Consider the following 17072-nt stretch of genomic DNA (forward strand, 5'->3'; position numbering starts at 1 on the left):
TCCAGGTGCGATTCCGGGTGGTTCCGGGTTTTTTTTTTACTCACGGATGGGATTTGTAATGTAGCGAAATGCAATACTTCACTCAAAACGTAATCAAGTACATTTTAAATTACCGATTTTAAAAACTACTTGAAAAATAAAAAATACACAACAAAACTACTCAATACAGTAACGTGAGTAAATGTATTTCCTTATTTTCCACCTCTGCTGTTATGTTTATTTTTGATTAAGATATCTGTGCCTTTAGGTGTGGTGGTCCTCCAATTTGGGTCAAATTTGAGGGCCCCTGGGTTAGGGTTAGGCTAACCCTATCCCTAGGCTCTTGTTCAAACCATGTTCCAACACTCATATTAGCATGTTGGAATAAATGTGTTCAAATTGTTACATCTGCTTCTGCAATATGCTGTGATTTAATGAAGAAACAGTCTGGTTAGCCGCAAGCTTTCAACACTTGTTTGACATTGGTTCCTGTTTGTGCTCCTTATCCTCAGACTTGCACTTGTTGTTGGTTTGCACTTAAAGTGACCTTTAGCATTTCCTTTAATCAGGCTATTTTTGTCACACACAACTCAACATTGTTACTGCAAGCCAGAGCTCACAGTTTAAACAGCAGAGAGGTCAAGTGGATATAGGTGTAGGTGGAGCTGTTTGTTGTTTTGTCAGATTTAATAGTTAAATATTTACTTATTAGGGCCCGAGCGCCGACAACGGCGAAGGCCCTATTGAAACTGAAGGACTTCTTTTTTTTCTGCAAATGAATTGCCTTTTTGAGGGGCTTAATATACTCAAAAACTCACCAAAATTGGCTGTTGCATCAAGCCTGGTGAAAATTGACGTTTTTTAAAGGTTTTGGGAATAGGAGCACAAAAATGACTCTCTAGCGCCCCCTACAAAATTAAAAAAATTGAGCCTCTGCACTACGTTTAATGTAGACTAACAAAACGTGGTACACCTCCTAGAGATTTAATCTAATCGACTTTAAATTTGGTCTGTGCCATCTTAAGACCTCAAAGATGAAAAGTTATTAAAAGAAAAACTTTTCTTCAAACGGTGTGGGCGTGGCATTGCGGCCATTTTGAGTGTTTAGCGATGAACCAGAAAGTGGCTGTAACTAGAGTGTACATTGTCCATTCTGCTTGAAATTTCCCATGATCAACAAGAGTCCAGGCCTGAGGACATCTACAGGCCAATATTTACTTTTGGTCATAGCGCCCCCCGCTGGCAACTTGTGCGAGGTATCATTGAACTCAGCAGAGAGTTCCTTTTTGATTGGTGATGGATTGACCCGCTCCCTATGATTTAGCCACACCCCTTTTTATAACTAATGACCCATTTGAGGTACACTATTGTGTAAGGTATCATTGAACTCAGCAGCGAGTTCCATTTTCATTGGTCATGGTTTGGCCCGCCCCCTATGCTTTAGCCACGCCCCCTTTCACAGCTAAAGAACTGTATGATGTAGAATATTGTGTGAGATATCATTGAACTCAGCAGAGAGTTCCCTTTTCATTGGTGACGATTTGCAGTGTCTCAGTGCCGCGCAAATGCACGACCGCAAGGAGTGGCGTCTGCCAGTAACCCCGACGTGCAAGGAGGTGCGAGGGCCCGTCCAACACTGCTTGCAGCTTTAATTTATTTTGTTTCTGTTATGTTTGGATTATAGAGCTACATATGTTTGATTATATCATTAGTATCTTTATTTTGGTTACATTATATATCTGTTAGGGCTTTTGTTTTGAAGGTACCATGCAGCCTGAGCCACCAGGTGAAGTCTGTATACACATATATATATATATATATATATATATATACATACATATATATATATATATATATATATATATATATATATATATATATATACATATATATATATATATATATATATATATATATATGTGTATGTGTGTGTGTGTGTGTGTGTGTATGTGTGTGTATATGTGTATGTGAGAGCGGGAAGTAGCAGGTAGACACGGCATAGGGCTAACGGTTTTTTAACTGAGCTAAGCCTTTGTTCCTTGTTGAAATGTTTGCTTACCAAAACTGGAAAATAAACATCAAAACGTCATCTTTGCCTGGACAATGAACGTTTCTATCCCTGCGTAATATTCATTGCTACGGTTTGATTCTAAGTTTTATAGTTTGTTTTGTTTAGCCTGAGGACAAATCGCCACAACAGAAGGGTTTAGCCTTTAATTTAAAAGTATATGTTCTTTCAGAAATAGACACCAGTACAACTGAATCTCTGTATTGTGACGTAAAACTGTGACAGGTAAATGGCGACAGACACTAAAATGCATTACCTCACTTTTGTACTCATGTCTGTATTTGCATATTTTCCAACCTGGGGTATCATATTTGTTCACTGAACGCCACCTGATTCGCCTCATATGTGTTCATCATTTGCTGTTGCAAACAGGCCAGCTGTCATTACTTTACATATGGGGAAATGTGATGCAGTCTCGAGTCATTTGTTGTTGACAGTTCCATGCTGTCCACTCTGCAGAGCCTCCAGCACTGTGAGCTGTTTTGTGAGCTTATATTGTATATTTGCATAGCCAGTTGGTAATAGTTGGCTGCCAGTACGCTCTACCATACAAACTCTCTGTACTGTCTTTGCTGAGCCTGAGCTAAGGTTCGATAGCCAGAGCTGCACTATACTTGTGATGCTGCCTTAGAAAAACATTTTAAGAGATAAGACATTGTTGATGGGATTATGTCATTGTTAAAAATAGTCTATCTGTATATAAATATATGGTTATAGAATGCTGTGAATACACCTTTTAACACAGGTTGACACACCAATCTGCTAATATTATAATGACTGGAACAGTTGAATGGCCAATGTCTTAAACAAGTGTTTAGTTATTACGGTGTATCACAGAAGTTGGTTTGATTTTCAAATTGCATTAGTCATTTTAACAATTTTAATTCATATATTTCAGTAGTTCTCAGTGGTTTCCCTCAATATAACTAAATTACACTTTTATTTAGGTATGTAAGAGATGTTTAGGACTCTATAAGCAGATGTTTAGCTCTCTATAAGAAAATGTTTAGCTCTGTATAAGCAGATGTTTAGCTCTGGGCCTGCACCTGAAGGCATCTTAACATACTAGGTTCACATTTTCAAATCAGTCGGCCACAGAAACCAAAAAGTTTCCAGACAGACACCTGAATCTGACCTGACATGAATTTGGTGGTCAGGGTGAATGCTACCTCAATCCATTCACATGTGCACAAATGTAAAAACACTTAGTGTTGTGTGTATAGTGCTCTCTTTGCAGCACACATAACTCTTGTGTGGCATTACCTGACTAACCAGACTTGGAATTTGATGGGAATGTTGTTTACCGCTTACTTTATATAATGCTGTCCTTTGAGTGTGGTGGTACTGGTAGCTGTTGTTTAACGCTGCACATGGTGTCCAGTACTAACAGCGTTGGGATTCTTGATGTCAGCAAATAAGAGCTGGATGATAGTTTTAGATAAATGTCCAAAATTGTATATATAAATTGAAAGATGGAAGATAGAAGGCTCATAACTCCATCAAGAGATACATCTGCTCCATTGTAAAGGAACCGGGAGACTGATTTGTGCAATTGTGAGATGGTGATTAAAGCTTTTACGAGCTTAGTTTCGTGGCAGTGCTAACATTTGTGAATTATGTGCTATTACTCTATCATTGTCTGTACTGTCACCGGATCAAAGTCAGTCTCTCATCCGCAGCTCAGAGCAGCTTGTGTCGTGTACTTTTTGTTTCTTCACAAAAAGTAAAATGATGTCTAAATTCTTACAAATTACACCTATATAAAGGAAGAGAAGCAAATTGCATAATGAGATCAAACTCTGCTGCAAAAGAAACGATAGAGACCCAAATGAACTACACAAACAACGGAATACCTTTCAAAGAAAACATGTCGTATTCAAAGTTACTGTTTGATTATCTATAATTTAAACCTTTTAGTTTCTTTTCCCCTCCCCCCTTTGGTTGTCTTTTCAGAGATGATTTGTCTTCCAACACCTTTGAGAAGTCTTTAACAAGGCCTGGACGGCTTAGAGCAAAGACAGACTTGCCATAGGGTATTTTTTGGCTGCTCTATGCAGTTATGCTTTGTGTTGAACAGAGCAGCATGGCTCCAGGATTCTGGATGTTGGTGTAGAACGGAAACAAAAGTTATCATTGCTTTGTTCGTATAATGAATATGCAGGGATTTGTCTTATAGGCACAGTGCAGTGAAATATTGATGCTGTGAAACAAGATGATGAAGTACAGTTGTGTTCAGAATAATAGCAGTGTGTTTAAAAAAAAAAGTGAATAATGTTCAAAATCCTTAGAATAGTTTTTAATTCCATAATATTAATGCATTGGGAACACTGCACATTCACTTTCAAATCAAAACATGACCAAAATTGATCAAGTTTGTGTTATACCTTTACAGAAAGTAAAGAAAAAGGAATATTAGGCTGTTCAAAAAAATAGCAGTATTTGCATTTTTCTTTACAAACTCAAACATTTACTGTATAAACTGAAAAATGTCTCAAGGGTTTGCTTTACTTTGAATCACTGCACTAATATTTAGTTGCATAACCATTATTTCTGACAACTGCTTCACATCTGTGTTGCATGGAGTCGACCAACTTCTGGCACCTGTGAACAGGTATTCCAGCCCAGGACGATGGAACTACGTTGCACAATTCCTCTGCATTACTGGGTTTTGCCTCAGAAACAACATTTTTGTTGTCACCCCACAAGTTTTCTATGGAATTGAGGTCTGGAGATTGGGCTGGCCACTCCATAACATCAATCTTTTTCATCTGGAACCAAGACTTTGCTCGCTTACTGGTGTGTTTTGGGTTGTTGTCTTGTTGAAAGACCCATTTCAAAGACATTTCCTCTTCAGCATAAGGCAAAATGACCTTTTCAAGTATTTTGATGTATTGAAACTGATCCATGATCCCTGGTATGCGATAAATAGGCCCAACACCACAGTATGAGAAACATCCCCATAACATGATTTTTGCACCACCATGCTTTACTGTCTTCACAGTGTACTGTGGCTTGAATTCAGTGCACGGGGGTCGTCGGACAAACTGTCTGTGGCCCCTAGACCCAAAAAGAACAATTTTGCTCTCATCAGTCCACAGAATGTTGTCCCATTTCTCTTTTGGCCAGTCAATGTGTCCTTTGGCAAATTTCAACCTATTCAGTAAATGTCTTTTTTTCAGCAATGGGACTTTGCGGGGGCTTCTAGCTGATAGCTTTGCTTCACATAGCTTTCTTCTGATTGTAACAGTACTCACAGGTAACTTTAAGTCTTCTTTGATTTTCCTGGAGCTAATCATTGGTTGAGCCTTTGCCATTTTGGCTATTCTTCAATCCATTCGAATGGTAGTTGACCATTTTTCCCACGTCGTTCAGGCTTTGGATGCCATTTCAAGGCATTTGAAATCATTTTGGCTGAGCAGCCTATAATTTTCTGCACTTATTTATATGTTTTCCCCTCACCAATCAACTTTTTAATCAACGTCTGCAGTTCCTCAGAGCAATGTCTGGAACGGCCCATTTTGCTGAGTATTTGAGTGTGAAATGCACTATAACCAGCATGCACAACATTTGCTTCCTTCCTTCCTTAAATATGGGCCATAATTGACAGAATCTTCACAGAATCAATCACCTCACTTATTGAACACAACACTGCTATTATTTTGAACATGCCCCTTTCAATTACAGATTCAATTACACAGAATGAGCAGCATGCATGTCATGACTGTTGGGTCTGTTGGTTTTCTATGACTCTACAACACTTACTAGTAAATTATTTGCCATGTAGAAATATCACTTCTACCAAAAAATTTGATTCATGAGGTTAGTGATGTTGGACTGCTATTATTGTACTGTAGATAGTGGATGAGCAGCAGGACTCCACATTCACTGTATCACTCTCATCTAGATTCATCAAAGCAGTGTCAGTGCAGAAGGTTGCGCCACATGGAACACAAAGACTTGTGCAGACAGTTAAGTGAACACAATAGTAGTTATAATGAAAATGGCACATAAGATACAAACAGTTATAATACTGTCTGTTATCAAAGCCTGCTGTTACATAACTGTGTGTTGCCATGACAGTCACCAGCAGCTCCTGTTGCACAGTGGGGGAAAATTAGGAGGAATGGAGAAAGAAGCGATTTCCACTTGTGTGTGTGGCACGTCTGGTAGCTGGAGTGAGTTAGAGATTTGACTAATTATTAAAATGATTAAAGTGTTGGTGTCAAGCACTCAGCTAGTCCTTTATCATGGCTAGAATACAAATTATTAGGCCTTGTTTAAACCAACAATAGCAATGCATCAAACAAAATCCAAGGCTCCTGATTTAATTTCGGCAAAATGAAACGCACGGGCGATTGGCAAAACCGTCGATTGCAGCTCAACCGTTGCCACTATGCAGAGCAACATTAGCCTAAACACGCTTTTTAATTCAATCTAAGCCAATCCAATTAATCCAAAGCACACACACACTGTAAAATACCTTGCACCGTTGCAAATTTTACTGTTTACATGGCAAACATCGAGACTGAAGAGCATGTCATCGCTGCGGTAATAACTTCCCAGGGTTGTACAATTGAGTTTAAAGAGATATAAACTGTTGTGCGGCATCTTGGCGTCTGATAAACCTTCAAACTAGACTTCCTGATCCGCAGTGCCTTTGTTGGACTGAACACAGCCTGAGGTTTCTACATAGCAAGGGTGACGTTGCACTATACAGTAGTATAACACCTGGTGGAGTATCTACACCTTCTTTCTGAGCATCAAACATGGATGGTATCACGATGCATTCATTTTCAGTATGGGTGTTGGAACCATATTTTTGTCTGTGAGAAACTCAGTGAAGTGTTGGCAGTAGGTATGTCAGGATCAACCATTTTCGCACGGTTTCATAACCGTAAGAACTGTAGAAACTACTATATCTATGGTATCCTGATTCCTGCATCGTTTCCCTGTGAAAACGAATCTCACGACGAGTCACGTGTGTGCGGTGAAATCTCCTCTTGCGATCGCTTCACTAAAAGTGTGTGCGCCGCTGCCATGGTGTGTGCTGGTTTGTTTTGTGTGTAAGAGCCACTGACCTGAAGCGTTAAGAAAAGGAGCTGTAAAAATGTCTGAGGGAACTGGCATTTCAGACTTACATCGGCCAAAAAAAGCGCCTTAAATCGACAGTGTGGGAGCATTTGTGGACCAAAACAATTTAAACTTCCCTGAAGTAACGGTAGTTAATAACGTGTTACTGTTTACTTTCAAAAATCTTGTGGGGATATCATATTACCAACTAAGGAGGACTGTGGGAGTGGCTGTCGTTCTCTAGCTCGCTCTGTCTGTGTAGCCTACACTCTGTAGCCTATTCCCATTTAACCATTTAAATGATTTTTAAGCCAGATGTTGCACTATAAAAAAACTGGATATAGTTGATAATAAATATTTTATTTCATTAGAAATATTCTAAAATTAAGTCTGCTATATGCCTCTCTCTCTATTACTTGACTAACTTAAGGAGAGCGATGTGAGCAGTGTGATGCTGAAGCTCTTGCTTGCAATAGCTTGCAGGCATTCCTCAGCACTGGAGAGAGATAAGAATAGCCCTCACTTGTCTCTCCTCTATTGGCCAGCTAGTGTGGCTGTGGGTTGGTGAGCCGCGCTGCTCTGTTGCAGCAGTGCTGCTCTAAACGTAAAGAATGGCACAGGGAAAGAAGCGGGGGCCCTCTGGGTGCAGCAGAGCAGCCTGGCTTTGGATATATTTGGCTCTGTCAGTTTGCATACAGATCTGCAATGGTCTGCAATTAGGCTTTTTTCCTGTTTCAACACAGGATATGGCAGTGCTGTGAAGCTGGGCCATTGATGCTCTCAGGGAGCATGCTAGCCAGCAGCCAGGCCCTCTGAAGGAGATGCATCATTTCCATGGCTCGAAAATTACACAGAGCACTGAGGTTCTTTTGTAAGTGGAAAAACAACTGGCTTACACTCGGTGGACAAAACGTCACTTTCCATGAAACGGACGTAGGCTAATCAAAGTGAAGGCTATGGGCTCTTATTAATTGTATACACCTCAGACATGCAGGGGGAAATCAAAGGAAGGGGAGATGTTAAATTATGTGATGAATTATACTCATTTTGTTCAAGTGCTTTGTTCACTGTGTTTATTGATCTATTCTGACGTGACTCCGTTAAGAGTGGCTATAGTCGATCTAAAGTAAGGCAGCGATCAGAGTACCCATGCTCACACTGGACTCCAACTAAAGCCTCTCCCCTCACACAAAGCACTGGAAAATATGTGTCAGCTACTTCCTCCTTCTCACTCACCTCCCTCCCCATTTCAACTTCCTGTTCTTTTGGCTGTTCGGAAGTGAGATGCTTTAAATGGAGGCTACTGCCGGATGCCTTATTCAGTTACTGTCACACCTTTTAAACAGTTGTCATTTTTTTGTATGCCGCCACCGAATTACCACTGTTTACAAGGTCTGTGTGGTAGACACATACAAAACACACACATTCACTTTTCAGGCACACAAAAAGACACCAGAACACACACAGATTTGGGTCTATATAGGCACACCTGTAGACAGACGCACACCCTCATTCTTTTAGCTACACACTTTTACACTTCTTCTAGGCACGCGCGCGCGCACACACACACACACACACACACACACACACACACACACCCAACCAACCAGACATGGACTCTTTTTAGATGCATTGCATACTGAGACATACATTATGTACATTCTCACATCACTAACAATTTTATCTTTACATTTTTTCCCCCTTCCCTCTGTCTGCAGCTCTCTCTCTCTCTCTCTCTCTCTCTCTCTCTCTGTCTCTCTCTGTGTTGTGTCACTGTATCAAGGTTACCTTTTAAAAGACTAGTTATTGGCTGCTAAAGTAAGATGTACAAATACCAGAGAGTTGCTTTCTACTCATTTCCGGTTTAAGGATTTCAGATTATTCCAATCTGTAGAATATTACTAGAAAACAGAGATGATTAAGATGACGATGAAGAGTTAGAAAGCCATCTTTCAGCTAGTGATGTATTCCTGTATCAGCAGCTAACTTTTTGTCAAAGGGGTGTGTGTGTGTTTGTGTGTGTGTGTGTGTGTGTGTGTGTGTGTGTGTGTGTGTGTGTGTGTGTGTGTGTGTGTGTGTGTGTGTGTGTGTGTGTGTGTGTGTGTGTGCGCGTGCGCGCGTGTTTTGCTACACTGTTTCGTGACTGTTGCAGTAGAACGTTGGGCTTTTTTGGGGTTTCATTTTTGTGGTTTGCTGTTACAATATCAATCCATTTATCAATCAATCCATTCCGTAACATCTATATTAACACTTTGCATGTGCACCATGTATTTACATTTGCACAGTAAAGGTACATTTAATGTATTTGCACCAATGGCTTTTCTAAACTGAAGGACAGTGACTTTATCATGTTGGAGTCAGAGCTTATTTTCAACTATTCCACATACATACTGACACATTTCCTTATCTTTTGGTCCTGGCTCTGTCGTGTAGTCTTCAGTCATAGCATATAACGGAAGCATACCCTCATTGGTTACCATGCAGTAAGTTGCACTGATGGTCATGGGTCACTAATGTCTAGAGCTGGGTACCGAATTCAATACTTTTTAGGCACCGACCAAATTTCCCCCTTAGTATTGAGTATTGCAAAAAGGCCTCGTCACTCAATACCTAAGGAGTAAATCTCATCAGCGTCAGTGAGCCAATGAGCATGCAGCATGCCTCTACCAAGATCTAATAATGCTGGTGGTTGGCTGTCTAACGTTACACATCGTAGAGACATGCAGGAAAAGCTCTAAGTTATGCAGAGGGGCTTACGTAGTAGGAGCTGAAAAATAAATTAAAAACATGTGTGCTGTAATGTTGTAATTTCTTTTTGTTAAAATGGATTTTTATAAAGATGATGTCTAAAAAAGAATCGTTCAGGAACCGGTACCGAAATCACGGTATTGCTATCAGTACCGCTATCAAAACTTTTTTTGACGATACCCAGCCCTACTTACAGTATGTCATGTTATCATTAGGCTTTCTACAAAGTATAGCCAAATCCATATCATGGTACATCATTTTACAACTTTTTATGTTTATACCAGTTATACCACCCACTCCAGCTGTAGAAGAAGAATATGTAGAAGTGAAATACTAAAAGGTAATTTGAGGACCAGACATTTGAATTGTTTGTTCTTCTACTTGCCTGGGAAGCAATGTGTGATTGTTTGCTTGTACTTCCCTGTGACCTTTTTGTGGACATGCCCCTCTCCATTTTAATAGGGTGTACATGTCAAGATATAAACATACGGAATGTGATAACCATTGTCAGCTGAGGTCTTATGGTTCTAAAACAATGACCACAAGACCAACCGGTCACAATATCTCTAGTGTAGAGAAAGACCCAAAAAGTGTGCCAAAAGTGTACAGCTTGCATTTAGCCTCTAAAAAGTTTGTTGTTGTATTTTTAATGCTTTGCTTTTCTTGTTACAGCTCTGATGGTACTAGCTGAACACTGACCGCTTCCTGCCTGAGGACACCTGCTGCCCAATTCCCTTCATCATGTCTGGGATGCATGTAAGTGAAGCATGCATTGCTTTTTTCCACATTGCACTATCCAGTGTACAGGTGCACAGATAGGCAAACACATTTTAAAGTGCCCATATTATGAAAAAATCACTTTTTCTGGGATATGGGGTGTTATGTTGTGTCTCTGGTGCTTCCACACACATACAAACTTTGAAAAAAATCCATCCATGCTGTTTAGAGTGAGATACGGTTTCTGAATGTGTCCTGCCTTCAGTCTCTGGGTGAGCTGTTCAAAATCGGCACGGCTTTCTACGTCACAAGCCGAAACGAGCAGGCTAACCGCAACCATTAGCTCGTAGCGTTAGCATGCTAACGCTAGCATGCTACCTCGTTCTCAATAGCAAAGCACTGCTACAACACACACAAGTTCACCATAATCTACAAAAGAACTACTTACATGTGCGCCCTCATTTAGAAGTCTCCCAGCTAATCCTGCCTTGTAACTGACCGAAGTTGTAGAAACAGCCTTTCTTTTACTGTCTATGGAGCTAGCTAGCTGACATGATCTACATCTGAGCTACTGGGCATGTGCAAGTGCAATCAAAGATAGTACAGAAGAAGAAGAAGAAAAGAGGTCTCACTCTGTAGAACCTGAAAATGAGCATAATATGGCTGCTTTAAACACTACCCTCTCTACATTTTATGCAAAAACGCACATCTATCAAAGAGTTGCTCAGGATAACCAGCTTCTGCTACTGTTAGCTTCTTAGCAGCCACACCATCACAAGAGGTTCATTCTTACAATGGGCCATCTTGGTGGCTCGATGGTGTTTTAAGCCTCCACTGTCGCCTTCCAGGCAGCTAACCCTAAACATAACCATTGCCGCACTGCCTGGAAGGCGACGTTGGGGGCTTAAAACACCAAACACCATTCGCACTTGGCACTTTTCCAACATTAGTTGTAGTACAGAAAACACCAATCGCCAAATACTGTATACCTTTTTGGTCATACCACTGGGCCTTAATAGCTTCCTGTAATGTGTTTCACTTTCGAACAAGTCAGTTTTGACGCACATACACAAACGTCAGCATTCATGCACATGCATGCAGACTGCGTGCAAGACACAGAGGTGCTGACAGAAACCCATATCTGTAGCAATCTATCACTGTAATACACATAGCCGGTGAGCATGCATCCATCAAAGCGTCAGGCTCGGTTTTAGTGGTTTCACATTACCTGACTGTCGCAGAAGTGCGAGTTTCAGAGTAGGATTACTTTCTCTCCTGCATCCTGCCTTCACATGTCCTCATTGATCCGGGTTGTTTTTAATCTATCACACCACAGTGCTCCACTACGGTCAGGTGACGGTTGTTTATTTTTTAGAGTTTAAAAAAGATCAAGGTTGGAATCCACCTAAACATTTTAAATCTGTTACAATCTTATGGAAGTGTAATCACATAAAATGAGAGAATTCAATATTGTCCTGCACATGAGTCAGGTTGTGTTACAATCATTGCATTTTTTTTTGTTATCCGTTGTTTCTTACTAGCTTTCTGAAGTAAGCATTCAGTTTTTTGTTTTGTTTTTAAGATTATTTTTGGGGCATTTTAAGCCTTTATTTGACAGGACAGCTGAAGACATGAAAGGGGAGGGGGGGGGGATGACATGCAGCAAAGGGCCGCAGGTCGGAGTCGAACCCAGGCCCGCTGCTTCGAGGAATAAACCTCTATATATGGCCGCCCGCTCTACCAACTGAGCTATCTGAGCGCCCTATTATTATGTTTTTGACAGTGAATCTTAGTTGCAACTAATAATTAATGTTGTAATGACGCAATCAATAATCATGTCAGATAGGCCTGTCGCAATATGCAATTAATCAATTAATCGCATGATAAATAAAAATGAGCTCGATAATTTTTAAATGGAAATTATTGCGGCCGAAATTTCCTTTTTTATTGCGTTTGGTTTTTATTCCAGTGCATTTTTTGTTAACAGTACGGAGCCCCTAAGGGGACATGAGCGGGAAAAAAAATCTAAAGTTTAGTTTCATGTGCGCACGCAAAACCTTTTCATGTGCGCACGTGAAACTTTCATGTGCGCACTTGAAACTTTCATGTGCGCACATGAAAGTTTTGTGTGAGCACATGAAACTAAACTTTAGATTTGTTTTCGTGCGCGCCACTTTGAAACCCATTTGGCGCTGTCATAAACAGTGCCAGTTCCACAGTCAGCAGCACTGCAGCAAAGAACTCCGGTTAGAAAGGATGGCAGCTAACGATGAGTTTATATAGATGCCAAAAGGCTTCAATTTGTCATAAGAGTTTACTAGGGTGACCAGACGTCCCGAAAAATTCGTGACAGTCCCGAAATCCAAGCAGTTGTCCCGGATCCCGAATATTAGAGCAAAGTCTCAAGAGCAGACTCTTGAGTAGTTATGGTCTGATAGAACATTAGTCGCGAATTTTGATAACACGCGTTTTGCAATGTATGTAGGAAGGAGTTTGGTATTTCACACGGGGGGGGGAGTCAGACATCAGGCTGCATGCTAGCAGCAAACTACATGTAACTAACTACTGTACAGACCAACACTTTGTTTGTTTTGTGTTTCATAATGACACTTGAGTTCATGATTTTAATGATTTTTTATTTGTATTTTCGGGTTTACATAACAGTTGAATTCCTGAATAAAAATAATAAATCATTTTGGTGCGGAGTTTTGAAAGTCATGCCCCCCCCCTCCTCACTCTGAGTTCAACAGGGTCATTTTAAAACTTATAAAGCCCATGAGAACCATGGAGAGTCAACCCACAGCCGCTCCGCTGTCCTGCTGAAAATGTGAAGCACAAACGCTTAATGTCAGATAATGTCCATAATAGATGAAGATAAAGATTTTTTTTGTCAGTTTTCAGTGGCTATGAGGAGCAATATGAGAGAGAAATTTGGTAGTCATTGATCATTGTTTAGGTACATTAAACCACGTTAAGCTTTTTCACGTTAAGCGTTTTAGAATGTCCCGTTCAACACCCCTTTTCTCGTAGAATGTCAGAATTATTCAGCCTATTTGAGCCTCAAGACCCTGACATAAAACTGTGGTTTATACATGAAAAATAACATAATAATACAACATAAATGCATTATGGATTCAGTGTGATTCTGGCTTAAGCTTGATAGTGTGTTTCTAGAACTATACAGTGGGTTTCTGTAGTTGAAGAGGTCACAATATTTTTTCTGGACCAGACTATTTTGAGAGGCAGCAGTGTGACCTATTGGTCATCTTACCAACCTGTGACCAACAGGTCAAAGATTCAGTAAGTGTTGTGAGTCTATTAGCATCCAGTGACAAAAAAATACATTGAGCACGCAAATACAGTAAGCCAAACTGACTTGTAGGTCACTCAGGAGCTGAACCAGAGTTGGGTGAAGTAACTAAGAATAGGTAATGATGAAATACTACATACTGTACAGTTGATCTCCAATAGACAGTATTTGACAGTCATCAGATCCCAAAAAAACAGAATAATTAGTGGCACTTTACTTTTAAGGAAGAACACAGAGGGAAAGCCTACGTTGGCTCTAAAACATGTGAATGCAACTTTCAGTTAAATGTAGCCCATTGTTTTCTGCCCCAGTTGCTTTGTGTGTTGCACTTGGCTACATTTTAAATTACTAGAGATCCTTAAGGAAATATCACCAGCAATATATTCTATCTAGCAAAACTAGTTTTCAAGTCCTTTGGTTCAAGTGACCAAATGGAAATTAATGTCAGTCCAAACTCATCATGCAGTATTGACTGAGATTGCATCAGACACATTCAGCTGCACTGTGTGTTGTCAGGAATAAAGCAGCTTGCACACAGAGCTTACCCGCTCACTCACACCTGCTGCTTTGTACTCTGGCTTTCTCATTTGATCTCATTCACTCTATTGTGTTATGTTTTTCATCACACCCACTGTACCGATCTAACAGTGCAAACTGAATACACCAAGCATCCTTATCCTTGCTGTCATTTACCATTTGTATTTTAGGCATGTGGCTGCCACTTCAACATAATTCAGAGTGACTGACGATGAGTGCGGCTAGCCTTTCAAGAAATATTCAATCTGAGGCTGTAACTGTGGTATAATGACTTCATTTAACATGAGCCAGAGAACAGACAATGTACCTCACAGAGAGCACAGATTATTTTAGTTTTTAAAGGGCACTCAGGGGTTTTTTTCTGGCTGATTAGACCTCTGCGTAGTTGGGTGAAACTACGCTGGAAATTACCTAAAGTCACAAAACACAACAGATCAATGAGATTAAGGAAGGTGAAAGTTGTCCCAGCTGTGTGCATAGCATTGTGGGATATGTTTAATTAACTCATTTCACGTACCTATTTATCTCTGTTAAGGGTTCACAGAGAGACTGAAGACCGTCCCAGCAGCCATAGGACAAAGGGCAGTCGGTTACCTTGGACTGTAGGGATGAGTCCAAAATCATGTGGGAGGAGCTATCGACTGTAAATAATCAAAATAAAGTTATTTCTCTAAACAGACTAAAATAGACATGAACGCCGAAACACATTTTCTTTGTACATACTGCAATTGTACCTCTCATTCCTGAAGATGATATTAAGGTGTTATGTAGATTCTATGGCATACAACGAAGGCATTACAACAAGCTGTTTATCTGTTTCACAGTTTTCCGTCCAGCCTGAAAACATTTTTTCTCAAAAAAAATTTTCTCGACTTCGCTGCTTCTGTAGTTCTTGCTCTCTGCCTTTGTAGGGCAGTGCAGTCTCCTCAACCTTTTGATAAGATTTATACAACCACCTGACTTTGAAGTGGGGGGTTTAGTTTTAGTTTAGTTTGTTTATTCACACGTCATCATCGTATCATTAAAACATTTTCAGAAGGTACAATGATCATATGTAGGACGCGTGAAATGGGGAACCCCATATAAGCTACTAAGCTAAGTTAAGCTTTTTGGAAGGGGCCCAATAACATTAAACATACAACAGAGCAGGGCTGGGCGATATGGAGAAAATCAGATATCATGATATTCTTGACCAAATACCTCAATATCGATATTGCGGCGATATTCTAGGGTTGACAATTGGTGCTTTAACAGAATATCTTCACACTTAGAGTTTAGATAAATAATTATCAGTAATATATATAATATAATATAAATAATAGAACAGTTACAACAGTCTGGTAAGTTCAGAAAAGTACATCACTTTACTGTATTGCATCCTTTAAAACCAGAAAAAGACACCACTTGTGTCATATCACGATATTACGATATCCAAAATCTAAGACGATATCTAGTCTCATATCACGATATCGATATAATATTGATATATTGCCCAGCCCTACAACAGAGAATAAACAGACACTTAAAAAACTCAATTCACAATAGACACAACACAGACATTTACCACATAATACAGACGATCCCAGTACAAGTATAACACTTAACGAATAATCAACAATCATATGTTATAGACAGTGGTTCCTTACTTTCTTGAAGATGGTGACAGAATGCGACAATTTCAAGTTTTCAGCAAGCTTGTTCCAGATCTGCGGTCCCCTACACACTACACTCAGGCTCGTGCACTTCAGCCTTCATGCACGAGCCTGAGTAGCTCGAGCCTGCACGAGCCTGTAGTGTGTAGAGCCTGAGGGTACACAGGCATGTATATGCACAGAGATTATTGCCAGGGATCTGTGCCACACCACTATCTATGCATGCGTGTTTTGAAAATGCAAGCTGAAGTTTATAGTGGTAATAATAGTACCACTGTGACATGCCTCTAGCCATGTTAAATTATGTCTTTTTTTACCCATTAATTAATATTTTGGTGGCATATGTGAGAAAATCAGTAAAAATGTCCATGTGAATATCCATTTAAACTTCTGCTTTGTGTTTGAACAGCTGTTACGAGTCAATTTAGTGTTTATTCTGACTATTTGTTGAGTTTTTTGTAGCTAACTGCACAGAAGAAACACATTGACAACAGACGATGAATCATGTCCTTTGCGATGTTGAAGAAAAGCAACCTTCTTGCTGTGAGGCTGTGGTGTTGTCTGAACCAAAATGTCAGAACATTGTCAAATAGAACTTGCAAGCCACTTAATTATTTCCACGTACCCCCTCAGTGCCTTGTTACCTCTGTTTTTGACTCTGTTGCTGTGTGTTGTAACCTGTATGTCACAAATACCTCAGTCAGTTCAGCTCCTCGTACTAAACTTGAGTTACACCACTGGGATTAATGTTGATTCCTTTCTGCCTTATGTGATGTAGGCACCATGGTCGACTGGTTCAGAGTGTGTAGCCAAGTACAACTTCCAGACTGCCAACGAACAGGACCTGCCTTTCTGTAAAGGAGATGTACTGACCATCATCGGAGCCACCCGGGTAATTAGGCAGATGGCTCGGAATATGTTGGAAATGTTGCACATTGTACTAAATTAGCACTCAAAGCTGCTGTCCTGGCCAAATGACCATTATTTAAAG

The 17072-nt window shown here is 40.1% G+C and overlaps 1 protein-coding gene across 2 annotated transcripts in view; it reads left to right on the forward strand.

Moving 5' to 3' along the window:
- LOC116037544 (tyrosine-protein kinase CSK) overlaps positions 1-17072 on the forward strand; it is a 63103-nt gene that overhangs the window by 25628 nt on the left and 20403 nt on the right. Inside the window, exons 1-3 of one of the 2 annotated variants that reach the window (XM_035999259.1) lie at positions 4842-4854; positions 10538-10621; positions 16860-16973. In XM_035999259.1, coding sequence (XP_035855152.1) covers positions 10607-10621; positions 16860-16973 — 129 coding nt within the window. In that variant the 5' untranslated portion in view covers positions 4842-4854; positions 10538-10606. Of the gene's footprint in view, positions 1-4841; positions 4855-10537; positions 10622-16859; positions 16974-17072 lie in introns of those variants that run through there. The other variant, XM_035999258.1, reaches the window with a different exon arrangement.

Source organism: Sander lucioperca, chromosome 3, assembly GCF_008315115.2.
Source record: "Sander lucioperca isolate FBNREF2018 chromosome 3, SLUC_FBN_1.2, whole genome shotgun sequence".
In the NCBI taxonomy this organism is placed as follows: domain Eukaryota; kingdom Metazoa; phylum Chordata; class Actinopteri; order Perciformes; family Percidae; genus Sander; species Sander lucioperca.